Here is a 15,183-nt window from a genome sequence, read left to right as displayed (position 1 = left end):
GTTTGCACCGGGCCATTGAAAGTACACATGCTGTCCAGGAACTTGTTCTGATTAACAAACCTACTCAACTCACCCTAAAAAGAAATAAATCAGAAAGCCCAAGTGTCACCAACCCAGCAAACAAATGCTTTCTGCCACAAGCAACTGAATGTCAGGAACGATATCCATGCAAAAGGATGTCAGCGGTCTCACTGATTCTGAAGCACTGCCAGACACGGACAGATTAAAAAGAGACATAGGCAGGCAAGAGCTAGGAGTGGAAAGGGTAATGTATACATATATATATAAATACACACATGGTCTCTATTGAGGTTCTAAGTATATGCCTCAATAAACAAGGCTGTGATTTTCAAACACTTGAGTGTCCAGAAGACAGGACGTTTTGGTTGATCAGAACCAAAACAAACCCTTACAAAGATGTTACCGCCTAACGCTCTGGTAACAGCCCAGCTGTCCCCGTCACCGCGACACACAAGCCAAGCCAGGCCAAGGCTGCCGGCGGCCAGGGCCGCCTCCCGCCCGCAGCAGGCCCTTCCCGTCCCGCCGCTCACCGTCTCCCAGCCCGCCGCGCTGCCCCGCAGCTGCTGCGGCTGCTGCTTCGCATCGAAAGCGGCGCCCACCGGGCACCAGCTGGTGCTGACGGCCCGGTGGCCCGACCCCGCCGCTCGGCTCCGCAGCGCCCGGCACAGCGCCGGCGGCAGCGCCCGCCGGCAGCCGGCCAGCATGGCGGAGCGGAGCCTGACACTAGGCCCTGCGCGCCCGGCGCGGCGCGACCTCCGCGCGTCCGGGCCGAGGGGAGGAGGAGAAGGAGGAGCGGCGGCGGGCCCAGCGCAGCGGGAGGCGGAGCTGCCCGGCCTCCGCTCCCCTCAGCCCGCCCGCCTGGCTGCCGCTTTCCCTCCCCCCCGCTCCACCCCCGGCCGCTGGGGGGCGGAGGCCGCTTCTGCCGGCGGCCGTGGCTCGGGCTGGCGCTGCCGTGTGGGGAAGGGAGGGGCCCGGCGGGCCGGCCGCGCTCGGCCTCAGGCCTGCGGGAGCCCGCGGGGACAGGAGCGGCTTCCGCCGACTGAAGTGTCCCCTACGTGTTTTCCAGTTGAAGTCGCAAAAGCCTCTCCTCTGTAATCCAGCCCTCCCCCGCTGTGATTCAGCTGGCACGAGCAGTGCAGCCGTTTTTCCTGAAGAAACCCAGCTCGCCATGTTCGTTTTGCATCTGGTATTTGCGCTCGGGGTTCAAAAGCTGTGTCCACCTTTCCGTGTCTCCCGGCAGCGTTCGGGCCGTGTGCAGTTAGTGCTCCCGCTCCTGCATCGCATTTGCACGGAATTTCGTGATGCTGACCCATGTCAGTTGGCATCTCCACTTTATTCACTGAAAGAGACGAGGGAGCAAGACTTACCAGCACCTGTTGTATTTTTGAGGTTTAGGGGAGAAAAAAAAAAAATTGAGAAAATTTCTAAAAGTTTTATGGCGCAGCAAATATCACTGGATAGGTTCTCCAGTCTGCCTGATTCAGTGTCAATTATCTTTCATTTGGGAGATTTTGGTTTTCACTGCTAATTCTGAAGTACAGCAGCATTATGCCGTATTTTTGCACCAACACTGAGTATCTGCCCACGTCAAAGAATGTGCCACATGGCACTTCCTATTTTGCTCTTATTTCAGACATCCAGCTATACAGAGAGCAAACAACCATACTTAAAAGCTGCAAAATCCACAAAACTCATAAGCAGCCCCTGTGAGGGTATCAAACTATGCTAATGCCAGATCCAAAAATTATTTTGAAATGGTTGGATGCAAACTAACCAAGTTTCAAGTCCATCTTACACATGCCACCTAGAAAGATATAAAGTGGAAGTGACTGCTGCTCAATGTTTACACAAGATGGCCAGGACCCACATGTCCTAATTCCAGAACTTGAAATTTTATCTTTTCTTTTATCCCACTTTCTTTTAAAACATTTGTCATATGGAACTGGTGCATGCGCCCTGTATAGTGACAGTAAGTCATGAAACCAGTGATGTGTCAAGCCCAGCACTCTAGACACTTTAGAGTTGCCCTCTCTTGTGCAGCAGCCATTCCTGAAACCAACTGTACAGCAGCTGCAGCCATAAAGACGGTTTATGCACATTAGGAACTTTAAAATTTTGAGTTCTAAAAAATAAAGCTGGCAACAGTACATTAGGACAGTTTAATGGATAAACCCTTGGTATCTTGTGGCTGAGACAAGAAGGTGGTTTAATTCAACTCTTCTGACTATGTCTCTGAAGCCCTGAGCTGTGTTTTAGCAGCTGGTCATGAAAGCTTCATCACAGTAAGTTGTGCAAATGAGCAGTTGTGTGCATAATGAGACCTGGTTTCCTACACGTACAGGCAGTGTGATCCTACACCTTCCTACTGTGATGACTACAGCAGTCAGAAAAAAATTTTACTCAACTTATAGGGAAATACCTAGCTGGTCCTAACCTGCCCTACAGTCCTGCATCTCCCTTTCAGCACTCAGCATGCCTCCGTGGGTGGTTTCTGTTCTCCGTTGAATCCTGTAGAAACTGGCCAGCAGATTACAGCTTTATTAGGGAGTGCCGAAGGACACAGATGTACAGCATCCATGGATAACATGGAGTTATGCGGTGGGTGATGGGAGTGGCTCCAGCAGGTCAGAGGTGCTGAACAGGAGAAACCCAGTGAAGGTGGTGTCATCATCAGCATCTGCAAACAGCCCATTGAAAGTCTCTCCTTGGTGAGCCTGCAGCCACACCTCATCTCCCCGCTGTAGCTCAAGGATGGTGGCTCCCGAGGCCTGGTCCTCTCCACTCTGGTACCTGTCCACCGTGTGCAGCATCTTGATGCCATTTTTAACTAGAGCTACTCTGACATTCCTTGAGTAGACAGTGATGTGGTAGGTGAAATAGTAAACACCAGGGTGTTTGCAGGTGAATTTCCCAGTAGCTGGGTTGTAGTCATTTAGACTATTATACAGAACCTTGTCAAACTTGATGGGGCGATTCGGGGGGGGAAATTTGGTGGCGATTGTAAGGCCAACACTGAAAGCACTCCTTGGCAGGACTCCTGGGGCACCTATGTTCCCCTTATCCCCTCTGTCGCCTTTCAAGCCTCTTTCCCCCTGAACTCCTGGATTACCTTGTGGTCCCAGATCTCCAGTGTTACCTTTAGGACCTGGATTACCAGTTGGGCCAATAGGCCCTGGGAAACCAACTCTTCCAGGATGGCCAATTTCACCCTTTGTCCCTTTTGGACCTATGGGCCCAATATCTCCTTTTAACCCCTTTTGTCCTTGCAGTCCCAGCTCTCCCTTCTGACCTTTGTAACCCACTGATCCTATAACTCCTTTTGGTCCCAGTTTCCCAGGTCTTCCTCTTTCTCCTTTATCTCCTTTGTTGCCCTTCTCTTCAACAGTCCCATTGGCTCCTAAATGGAGAAAGAAAAAAAAATACACTTTCTTGTGATCTTCTATTGGATTAGTGGGGCACAACACCAATTTCAGCACAAAGACAAGTATGTGTAGGTGTATGTCACCATTGTACATACTGTGCTCACTGTATGTATATAATTCCTCATACATTCAAGTGCAGGATAAGCATAATATCTACAGAACCTGATCTTGTGTTAGAAAACAGTTGCCCAATCTGAGAGCAGCAAGAATAAGCTCAAAGAAAGGAAGATGTGATTTGTCTACGTGCTGATGGTAGAACTGACAGCTCACATCATTTCAGGCACAAGCGGCATCTGTCCAGACACTTGTTTTCAGCCTTTGATATACAAAATGGGGGAGATGGTTTGGAGTTTAATCAGAAGAAGGTTCTATTTGAACAACACCCAGAACTTGCTTGCTGTGTTTTTCCATAATTTCTACATGATAGAACTTTGCCTGGGTTACCTAGATTGCTACTAACATGCACCTAAAGGCTTTGTGTCCTTGTGATTTGTTACCCATGCTCCATTTATCCTTCATCCAGTCTTGGACTGAAGCTCAAAGCCTTTGAAAATCCTCTGACTGATGCACAAGGGTTTGAAGATGAAGGTCTCATGATGTGAAGGGCACATAAGCAGTTGACAGAAAAAAGAAACCATGATGATCATACATTCTATCAGTCAGGGAAGGATTTCTACATAAAAGCCTCTGTTTTCTGATGTTAGGAATAACACTATATTTACAGTTTGCTTTTTTCAATTTACACTTGAGATTATTTAACAGCAGCAATTAACTGAAAATAGGCAACATTCTACAGTGAGCCTCTGAGAAAAGCAGTGCAGGTCGATCAGGACAAGGACACAGGAAGAAAAGATAGCTTGGGTAATTTAAACAATATTTGTGGCCTCGTGTCTCATGTGCCTTCCAGGACTGGGGTCACTTCTAATAGACTGAAGAAAAGTCTGAGGGTTGTAGAGCAAGTCGTCATTGCTCCTATGCGATGTGTATACCATGTGCTACTTTTCAGGACCACCGTAAGGAATTTGGAGAACCTAGACACAGTGTATTTGGCAGACTTCCACAATTTTTGATATATACATTGTCTATGCACAATTACTGTAAGGATGCACAAGAGGTAGATGCAGATGTGGTGTCTTCCTCAGCAGTTGACAAAAGGATCAGAGATGGGAAAGGTAGGATGACAGGCTGAGGGAACAAGTTGTCCATCAGAGGCAGTGGGATAATTGGAGGTGGCAAATTCTTGTAATTTTCAGCATATGCAGCCTCTATTACTTCTGGAAAAGAGTTTTTAATAATTTATGATACTTTCACTACAGCTAGAATGTATAGCACATCCAGGGCTCACAAACACAAGGGTAGCAGTTGATAGACAAATAATAAATCTAAATGCTTCTTCTCTGACCTTTCTCGCCTTTCTCTCCATTTGCAGCATCTTTCCCTGGACTGCCAGGAAGTCCTGCTTCGCCTAGTACAGAAGAGAAAAGCAGATCTTCATTAAACAATCCATTAAACTTGGGCTGAACCATCTAATCCTTCCTCTTGCAAGCCTGGCTAAATGCTAATATAAAGAGTAGCCTTGTTCCTGATTGTTTTTCAGTAGTCTCCATTCCTCCACTCCAGTGGCTCTTGAGTTACAGCAGGTAGGTGCACTCAGAAGCAAATTCTACAGCTGTAGACTTTAAATAAGAGAAATGTTCTTGCCACTGCACACTGCTTATTACACTAAACATGGTATCTGTTGTTTGTTTTCTGTTTGTTTGTGTGTGTTTGTTTGTTTGCTTTTTCTTTCACTGGGTTTGAAGTTCTTTGCAGAAATATAGTTTCTATTTTAGAGGTGCAGCAGCTGGTTTACAGGCTTTAAAATTTTCAAACAGACATAAAAGTATTCCCACGATAGAAGGGAAAGTCTTTCTTCTTTTGTTTTTATCTCACAGGCCTGACCTCTTAATAGTATTAGCTATCTTGCTTTCATTATTAGGTCTTTCTTTATATTTCATTCTTCAAACAAGCAAATGAAAAATGTCAGAAATGTTTTGAGAAGGCTAGGCAGAATAATACTGTTAATGTGGACTGACTACAGACAACTTTGGAAAATAATGGCATTGAATTTGATACATTAAATCATTAATTCTGAACATAGTACCTGTATCCCCCTTGTCACCTTTTGAACCATCACGTCCATCCCGACCAGGTATGCCATTGTGCCCAGGATTACCAGGCATGCCAGGATACCCTTGGGTACAGACATCCTGGGTTTGTGTTTCTGCTGTGCTGACTACAATAGCCAGCAGTATAATCCAGCTTTTCATTCTTTAGATAGGTTATATGATTTTGTCTGAAAGATATAAGAAAGAAAAGTTAAATCTGCCTAATTGATTATCTATTTTTCCATATTTATCTTGTGAGCTCAAGGAGGGGATGTAGTGTAGAGGAAGGAGGAAAAAGAGGAAATGGTTTTTCACCATGTCTGTTGTTTTTGTTTTGTTTTATTTACAGGTCTGTATATAGCATTAAGTACAATCCTGGAAACTACTAAGTGCTGTTCCAAATAATAATTTAATGGGAATATCAGTCATTGCTTCATTACATGGTTGAGACTTTTAACTCAGCTTTACACAGCTTCAATTATTCCTTAATTCTCTGTGGTTTGGAGCATCGGGTTCTGTTTCTTTTTTTTTTTTTTTATGCAATGCGACTTGTGGAAATAAGTACCTCTGCAAAGAGGGTACAGCTGAAAGTCACAAGAAGTTTAGAGCCGCCCTTGATGTCCTCAGGATGTAGCCAGCAAACAACAGCTCCGTGCATCCCCTAGTTTCTCACTGTTCTATTTCAACCATGAGTAGACTGACAAAGTCCAGATTTCATGGATTCACTTGAACTTAAACTGGATTTCAAGATTGGAATAGAAAGGCAACCCAAGCAAAAAATTATCATCTTTATTTTATTTTATTTTATTTTATTTTATTTTATTTATTTTATTTTATTTTATTCCCAGCAAGGAATATACAGCTGCAGCAGCTGCATGCCAAAGAACTTCCAGTGATCTGACTTACTCTGACCAAAACCTTGAAACCCCAATGTCTGGCAAGCCTACAAGGAAGTGCACTAATAATAATATTATTGCTGTCCTAAGCCCAAATGGACAGTCACAATTTTGTCTTGAGGTGCGATTCAGGTAGGACCAATGATTCATACAATGTCCTGTTTATTTGAGCTGTAGTTTATCTTATATAACATACAGGCAATTCTTGTTCAGAAATTGCTTTGTAAACTCCTCTGGCCAGAACAGTGACCAAAGAGGAGCTACTTCATGGCCACTGTTGTGTTTCAGAGCCAGACAGAAGCCTGTCTATGTCTTCCAGTGCAAGAACTTCCTATGAAATGGCACCCTATGCATTTGGAGCCTCTAAGCAGACCTTTCATCTTTCTGATCTCCAACTTTTGATTGGATAATGTTGGCCATCAATAACCTAGTATCTATCTAACAGCTTCTTAAGGGAAAAGAATATAATTGCACCAGTCACACAGTGCATAACCAAGAAGAAGCAGAGATCTTAATGTCCGCTTCTCCATTCACATTTCTCCCAGTGCCTGCTCATGACTGCAGTTGTGCCTCTTGTCTCCCAGAAGCTGGCTCTGGTGCTGCTACAGCAATTCAACCCATTCACTCTTCACAAAGCCGATTTTTTTGTTTTTCCCTTTTTCTCCTTTTTTTTTTTTTAAAAAAAATTGGAGTTAGTCATCTACCAGGTTAATAAGTTGGTCGACCTCTGAGAGTCAGCGCTGGAGCAGGGTAAGATGAGAGCAAATACGTGAGGGATCAAGTATGAGAATTTTTTTGCAAAAACGGGTCTTTAGTCTGGTTCTTCCTGCTCGTGTGACAATGCTTATTAAAGTCCATCTTATATTTATCCTTTCATTAGAGAGTCACTCCTATATTAAGGCTTTTAATAGATGTCCGCTGAAATACATTCATATTAATTCTGGACACACCTGGTTTAAGTAAGTCTAATAGCAATTAACAGGAAGAGATTAGATGGAGGAATAAAAATCAAACAGCAACAAAATTAATGCCCATTTTATTTAGAATTCATAAACGTTTAATGCACAGAAGCTTGGGCTATATAGGTTAAGTACTTATACAGGTAAAAATGATAGTCGGAATGAATAAACTTTACATAATTGGCTTTTGAATTGGTTTGTGCATTAGTGAGACCTTAATACTAAGATCAGTATTCCTTTTGAAATATTAACTAGCATTGACTAAAGAAATTAATCTTCTGTTTAATCCCTTCACTACCATTTCGCAAGCTTATGAAGCAATGCATACAAATACCATACAGAGACTAGTGTGTTCTTAATAAGAATAATTACACCCTGTCAGCAATATTCAATCTAAATACTCTTTTAAAATAATTTATAGGGGAAGACCTTATGTTTGGGACATCTTCCTTAATCTTTTAATTATGACTTCAGAAAAGTTGCCAATTTGCAACAATTATTGGAGATGTGATTTATGGTGCCCTTGCCAATGGTCTACAGAAAGATGTTTGATCACCACCAGCAAAATTTTGCTATGTCTGCTGCTGCTGGTTAGCCCTAAAGGAAGTTGAAAATAGATCAAACATTTGCTATTTCGGAGCCATTAAAACATTTTCTGCCTTAGTCAAACAACTCCAGAGGAGTGCAAAAGGAATAAGGGCTCTGTCTGCCATTGATAGGATATGATGCACCTCATGGAGAAGTCTGACAGTCCTTGTTCACTGACAGAAAACTCCATTCCCTGTTGTCTAAGGGAGTGTTTCTTGCTTAAGGAACAGACAGCCCGGTCCCCATACATGCATCCCTCTCCACAAGCTGACAACATCAATATCATCATCATCATCATCACAACCATCATCACAGGTGTAGGATCTCTGGTCTTACCTCATTCACTCTGTACTTGCAGTATTCTTGGGCATCTTTAACCAGAGTGTAAATGCTGCATGTAAATTAATGCGAGATCCAAATATGTGCCTTGAGGACAAGCACTTGTTTGGTCACTAAATTCTCAAAGGTCAGTGATTTAAATTTGAGAGCTGTTCAATAATTAAAACAGGTTTAAACTGGAATCTTTCTGTTTATTCCAATACTAAGGTTGAAGTGCTCTGTACTTGGGCTTTTGCCACTGTTACTTGAAAGACAATTGTTAAAATGGATTAATAAGGCTTTGATTTCATTATAAAAATGTATTACATTTCATTATAAAAATGTATTACACAAATATTAGCCTTTGACAGCTTGGTTGGTTTGTAGGACAGAAGGCACATCTTATACCATTATTGTTCTGCAAAAACATGTAATAAAGTTAACCTCTGTAGCAAGCAATTTGCAATGGAAATAGGGACAAAAAGACTATAGAAATTAAAAATAATGTTGTGAATATGGCACTACATATATTAGGTGCTTATGGAAAAGAAGTAACAAGCTTAAATTAAAGTAAATAAATTGAATGACAAAGAGAGCTTCTCATGTGTAATTAGCAGGCTCCCCATCTAGCCATTCAAGCACTGGTCAGAGCTATTGTGCTGCTAAATTTATTATTGGTACCTAGATTTGAAGAAGCCATAACTTGATACTTAACTGTGTCTTGAAACTGCTGCTGTTTGAGTACTAGGGGAAGTAAAGCAACGGAGCGTATCATCAACTCCTTTAACGCTGATCATGAACAGTGAAGGATAAAACCAATAGTGACAGGAGTTAATGTTTTATAGGAAGTGGCCTTAATTCACCCTGTTGGTGCAAGTGACTGTGTCTGAGGGGGTTCCCACACTGCAAAGATACGACATGTACGGTCTGCATATCAAATAATCCACCCTCAGTGCAGCTGAGCAGTCAATAGTTTTCACTAAGGTCTTCACCACCACCCTGTGGTAATAAAAAAATATTGCAAGACTTATGGTGCCCTGGTTTTTATCTGGGACGCTATGTCTACTGTGCTCTGAGGAAAAGAAAGGACAATGTGCAGCAATTAGCTGCTGTCCTTGAATGAACTTCCATTGCCAAATTAGCCTCGCTGCTGTGCTAATTGAGAAGAAGAAATGAGAGCCATGACAAACAATCCTTTTCTTTTTACCCATTAGATACCATATGAATTTTTCTAGGGTTGCTCAGCCTTGGCCTCTTCTCATATCTCAAAAGTTTGAGTCATTACAAAATAGCCCACCCTGCCAGATTAGGGCTGCACCCTCAGTGATCTGCCCTGCCATGCAGAAAATCTGGATCTATTGATGAACCTTCCTGGCTGCAGCACGCTGGGAGAGCTGGTGGCTCTGTGGAACAGCACTGAGAGCTGGTGGCTCCTGGGGACATGGCACTGGCACCAGCAGGAGCTCCTGGGGCAGCAGAACCCTTATACTGGCCCAAAAGAGGCTGTGAATTTTACAAGTTCAACAGTTAAGGTCTGTCTGTCCCAATCCAGAGGTGAGAATGACATAATTCATTAGTTAGATCTGCCTTGATGGACTCTGCAGTTAGTCCAGTTTAATGTTTTTTTAGCAGAGAAACAAGAGAAGTGTTGTAGGAATGGCCTTAGAGAGACACATTACCATCAGCTGCTTTTTAGTGTGCCCTGTCACGTCACAAAACAATACCTTGGAAATAATTATACCACTTCATCATTCGCTCTTTAAAAATGTTGCAACTGAATGGCAGGAGATGTGGGGTTTTTTTTTTAGTTTGATTGCAATGCTAATTACCTTTGTTAGGAGCTTCATATGGCAGTAATAACAATGAGATGGATGATTAATAAAAGAAGATGTACCCAACCTTATCAGCAGAACACCTTCTAAACACTTTTTCAGTATTTCATGAGTCGGCATCTCTGAAGTCTGGTGGATGCTCATAGGTAGAGGCCAAGGTTAACTGTGCCTAGTGGCTCATCTACTGACAGTTCATTTCAGTGTATATATTGGGCCTTCTGCCTTCTCATTTCTTATGTGCCAGAAACAAGGAGGAATTTGGCTTGTGCCTATTTCTGCCAGCACAGTCCCTTGGGAGCACCTGGAGCTCCTTCTCCCTGAAGCAGTTTCAGCTTTCCAAAAATTGCTAGGAGAGTCGATAAATCCTACTAGTCCACCATCTTGTGTTTCTCTTCAGAGTGCAACTCAGCCCATGGAGGGCAGTGGATCTCCTTGCTCTGCTGACCTCTGCCCTCTCAATTTGTCCTCCTGGACTTTGCTGACACCAGGCTCCGGTGATGCAGGCAACTTCCAGCCTTCACTTGCCTGCAGAGTGGTTTGTCTGCCATTGCTGATGGCTCAGGCTGAATGCTTGAAATATTTAAATGACTCAGGTAAAACCTTTCCCAGGTGTTGCCTTCCCCTCGCCAAGTTGCACAACAGAAATATAAGCTGTAACGTAAAGAGGGAGGGTGTGATGGGTGTAGGTCACTTGTCTGGTGCAACCGTGGTACGTGCCAGCAGAGACATTATCTGGAGATGCCATATGAAGCTTATAAGGGGAGGGGGAGTTTGGGAGAGTGGGGATGTATGTAAATACGTATGTATGCAAACATACACACACCTCTTTTTGAAACCAGAGCCTAGATATCTAATAGTGGCAGTATGCGATGTCCCAGCCCTAGATATTCACCTGGAAAAACAGTCAGTCCTGACTGCAGTGAACTAAGCCTAACACAGACCTAAGATTTAAAAAATGTCAAACAGTTGTGTTGACAGTTTATAGTTTTGACACATTCTCACAATTACATGTTCACCACTTAGTTAGAATAACTGAGTTTGGAAAAATATTCAGAAACACACTAAATGTTTGTGTACTTTTCTTACAGACTACATGATATGCAGTTTTGATACTGTAACATAGGAAAGCTTCAATTCTTATCTTCGTTACCATCATGTAGCCTCTAAAAACAACACCAAACTAAAAAAAACCCAAGAGAGACAAAGAGACAAGCAGTGCTATTTATATTTCTGCACTAATGGCTCCACCTGAGAGATCAGCTCTCCAGGAACTTAAAACCTGGTGGCATGGAATGATCTGCAGGATTGGGCCTGAATGCGAAAGAATGAAATAAAACACACAAATGAGCTCACCATGGCCAGATGCATTTCAGGCTCCTGAGAAAGCCTGTTGATCGGAATGCTGCACTCCAGCACTTGCTCACGGGATGGTTTGCAGCCATCTGACTGACCTCACAAAGTGCACTTGGGAGGCCTGGGAAACTCTGAGCTTTGAGGTGAACCAAGAGACAGAGATAAGGACATTGGAAAGACAGGGAAAGAGCTGGCAAACCCAAGTAATCTGCCAGCATTTGAGCTCACTGAAGTGTTTTTGATGAGAAATTTTCAGCAAAATATGTTATTAAAGCTAATGTGTCTCAGTGATACCTATTTTTTGATGCAGCCTTGAGCAGGAAGGACACACACACAACTTTCAGATGTGGTTCTCTGTTCTGTCAAAATAACAAGAAATGAAAAACTTCCCTGAATCAGAGCAGTAGAAACTTCAGCACCATTGGCAACTGCTCTAACAAGCAGTCAGGTCAGCTTCTTCACACCCATTCGCAGAACATGCCTTCTGGGTGAGCCCCTCCAAAAAGTTTTGCTTTTGTTCCAAAGAAAATAAAATTTAATCTTCCTTACCCAAACCACAGTACTTAAATCACTGTCCTCTGTTAGCAGGAGCTTCATTAATACAGAAGCTGTGTTTCCATTTACTTCCCAGGGGTGCTGTGGGAGCTGTCTGCCAGGACAAGGTGAGGACACAGTGAGCACAGACGCATACGGCTGGGACAGTAACAAGGACGGGTTTTGCCTGAATGACGAAGACTTCAACCCCAGAATCAGGTTTAGTAGCCTGTTAAAATGAACTTGTACTGGGAAGTACTGTAGCTGTTACTGGAAAACCAAAAGTGGACAGTGTGACTTTTTTGCTTAAAAACAATAAAATAAATATGACAGTTAAGAGATTTTGTAGACAATTAAAAAACCACCACAATATTTTTAAAACCGCACAGTAAAATTTTATAAGACACAGCTGAGGAACTTCAGCTTTGTACATTATTTAATTCAAACATGTACAGTAAGAGAAAAATAATGGGAATGTAAGTGTGTACTTATTTCCAGAAAATAGATTCATTTGACAAAGACTGTTCCAAGAGTAAATATACTTTGTAATGCAATTACTTCGGAACAAATGCACATCAAGCTACTGCAGTCCTATACATTGTATTTCAGCTGTCAACAGCCAATTCATCTGCTCTGTAGCCAGGACACTTCATTTACAACGTGTAACAGCACACAGATGGTAAGATGCACAAAGCAATGGACGCAAGATAAAATGTTACAAAACACTTGTCAAAATAAAATATATATGCAAGTCATCCCTAGTATTTACAACAAATAGTTTTAAATTAGAGATGGTTCAGAAGGCATCTCCTTCATACAAATGCCACATATATAGAAAAAAAAGCAGAAAGGCAGTCAAAGAAAGGTACTGTGTTAGTTATGGCTGAAGACCTTTGGCTCCAAAATTCTGTTATCATTACTTTCAAAAGACAACTAAAATGTGGAACATTTGAGTAGTCTGTCTTTGAGCTCCCTTATTACACTGACCACTAAAACTCAATGTGAAATTTAGCATGGCAAAAGCCACTTGTAAAACAATCTTATTATTTTATACATCAAATGCTCTGAGTTAGATGCAATTATGGCTTGGCATTATCCTAACTCAGTGGGAACACACTTGAGGACAACTATATTTTACTGCATCTCATGCATGAAGTCTGAGGTTATCTGCTCAGCAGGCCATGGGGAAGGCTCTGGCTCTGCTTTATCTAAACGAGGCACAAATGTGCTTAGTAGTTGCCCTAAACTTTTTATAGTAACTTAGAGCATGAGAAAGTGAGAGGAAAAGAATAGATGCTGCCATGACACCTTTTCGATCATCTATAGGCTTTGTCATCAGAATGAAGTATCAGGGTAAGAGCTGCTACAATACAAACTTTTACATTTTAATTGGAACTCCTTTTCCCACAGATTCTAAAGTCAGGCTGAACCCCAAATAAATATTTGTTTTAATTGTTGGATAATGTAATTGTGTTTTCATTTAACTGTAATTTGTTTTAAAGATTATGGTGTAGTCTAAATTTGGCCTGTCTTGTTATATTTTATCTTAATCTGTTGCAAGGTCAGGTTGCAAAGAAAGACACAAAGAATATTATAAAACAACCATATCTCTATGTAGGGTACGATATGTAAAACTGTCCTGAGTAATCTGCACCATGAACCATTTACTTTTTTTCTCTCTCTGAAATTTGCTTATTGAGCACAAAAACCTGCTGCATCCAAAACCGTATGCAAACATTTCTGTTCATTTTTAGGGCTAAGGCACCAGCACTACTACATGGGAAGAGCCTTCATGGGCACAGACATGTCAGATGATATATCTCAAAATCTCCTTTTTCTTTTTGCAGCACTGCACAGAACCAAAGCCTGGATGGAAGTAGGTTTTAGCAAAGACAAATACATAAATAAGTGTGGATCTCATAATGTCTTCAGGTCCAGCTGCGAAAGTTTCTGGGTGAGCACTGCAATCTAACTTCAGGCATTTTTTTGCATCTAGAACAAATCTTTCAAAATATGATTATGAAAAACATCATCTCTACTTCCACACCACTTTGGTTTGCAGGCCTGAACATGCCAAGTACCCATGAAATTGGTTATGTAAGAAACACAGAAGGGTTGCTCATTTAAGGGGAAGGGCATGCATCCACGCCTGCATTTGGAAGTCTGCTCCTTGTGTTTAATTTGACCATTTAGAATTATATTTTTTAAAAATGTGGAAGGAGATGGCTTGTTTTAAACATCAAAAGAAAAATAAAACCCAGCCAGCTTTTTTTCACTAACTTTCCTGTGCATTTTCTTTAAGCTGGATCATTGAAAATGTCAGTGCATATTTCCAGTTCTTAACAGTTTCAGGTCATCTTCCATCGCTATGGGAAAGCACAAGCAATGAAGTTCACTATGCAGTGAACAATTTGGCTGAGCATCACCAGACTTTGCATTATTGCTGCACTATATACACAAGGCATTTGAAATGTACAGTTCTCAAAAGATTAAAAATCAAAACTACATACCTGGGCTTTGCAGAAGTTGCCACAAAATTATCAGATCACAAAATCTAGTGACTAGTGGGCTTCACAACACTGATGATAAATAAAAAGATAGAGGTAACAAAGTAGTAGGAACAAGTACATATTTAAAATAAGGCTTTTTTACATTGTTATTAAGATGCCTGGCTTCTAGCCCCTTGTTTATTCTTCATATATTACAGATTCATGACAACGCTGATTGTGTCCATTGTCAAAGAATACTCTTGGATCTTTCCTTATCATCAGGTAATGCCCCTAATCAGCAGCATAGGGTATTGTAAAGACATTCATAACACATCAGTTCTGAAACACATGAAGTCTTTCTTTCCTTCCATATTATCAACAGTTTTGTCATCCTTAGTGAGAGTTATCAAGCATAAATGATCAATGCTGCAAGTAATCGAGATCCTGTTTCTTCCTGGTGGCTTTTTAAAAGTTATTTTCCCAAACCAGCTTCATGTCGTAGGCAAATCACAGCAATGCCAGACTGACGACTCTGAGCAAAAATCCATCTCTGATCCACACAATTTCTTTGTCTCTTTCAGTAAGGGTTTCTCTTTCTTTGTGAAGAAATAATTGGTTAAAACC

General features: G+C 41.9%; 2 protein-coding genes across 2 annotated transcripts in view; both read right to left on the bottom strand.

The window, feature by feature from the left end:
* Nucleotides 1–725, bottom strand: part of MIPEP (mitochondrial intermediate peptidase) — a gene marked incomplete at its 5' end in the record, with an annotated part of 77,384 nt that extends 76,659 nt beyond the window's left edge. The window contains one exon of the mRNA XM_080364314.1: nucleotides 408–725. Coding sequence (XP_080220440.1) covers nucleotides 408–725 — 318 coding nt within the window. The remainder of the gene's footprint in view (nucleotides 1–407) is intronic.
* Nucleotides 726–2,612: 1,887 nt separating this feature from the next.
* On the bottom strand, nucleotides 2,613–5,752 carry LOC308053442 (uncharacterized protein; the record flags this gene model as incomplete). Its single annotated transcript, XM_080364303.1, has 3 exons — nucleotides 2,613–3,418; nucleotides 4,846–4,908; nucleotides 5,587–5,752. The coding sequence occupies 3 exons, from the start codon at nucleotides 5,750–5,752 to the stop codon at nucleotides 2,613–2,615; spliced, it is 1,035 nt and encodes a 344-aa protein (XP_080220429.1).
* Nucleotides 5,753–15,183: the final 9,431 nt, after the last annotated feature.

The sequence above is a fragment of the Nesoenas mayeri genome (genome assembly GCF_963082525.1).
Source record: "Nesoenas mayeri genome assembly, chromosome: 1".
Classification (NCBI taxonomy): Eukaryota; Metazoa; Chordata; class Aves; order Columbiformes; family Columbidae; genus Nesoenas; species Nesoenas mayeri.
The sequence above is the reverse complement of the archived record's forward strand: the minus strand, read 5'-3'. Positions and strand labels throughout refer to the sequence as shown.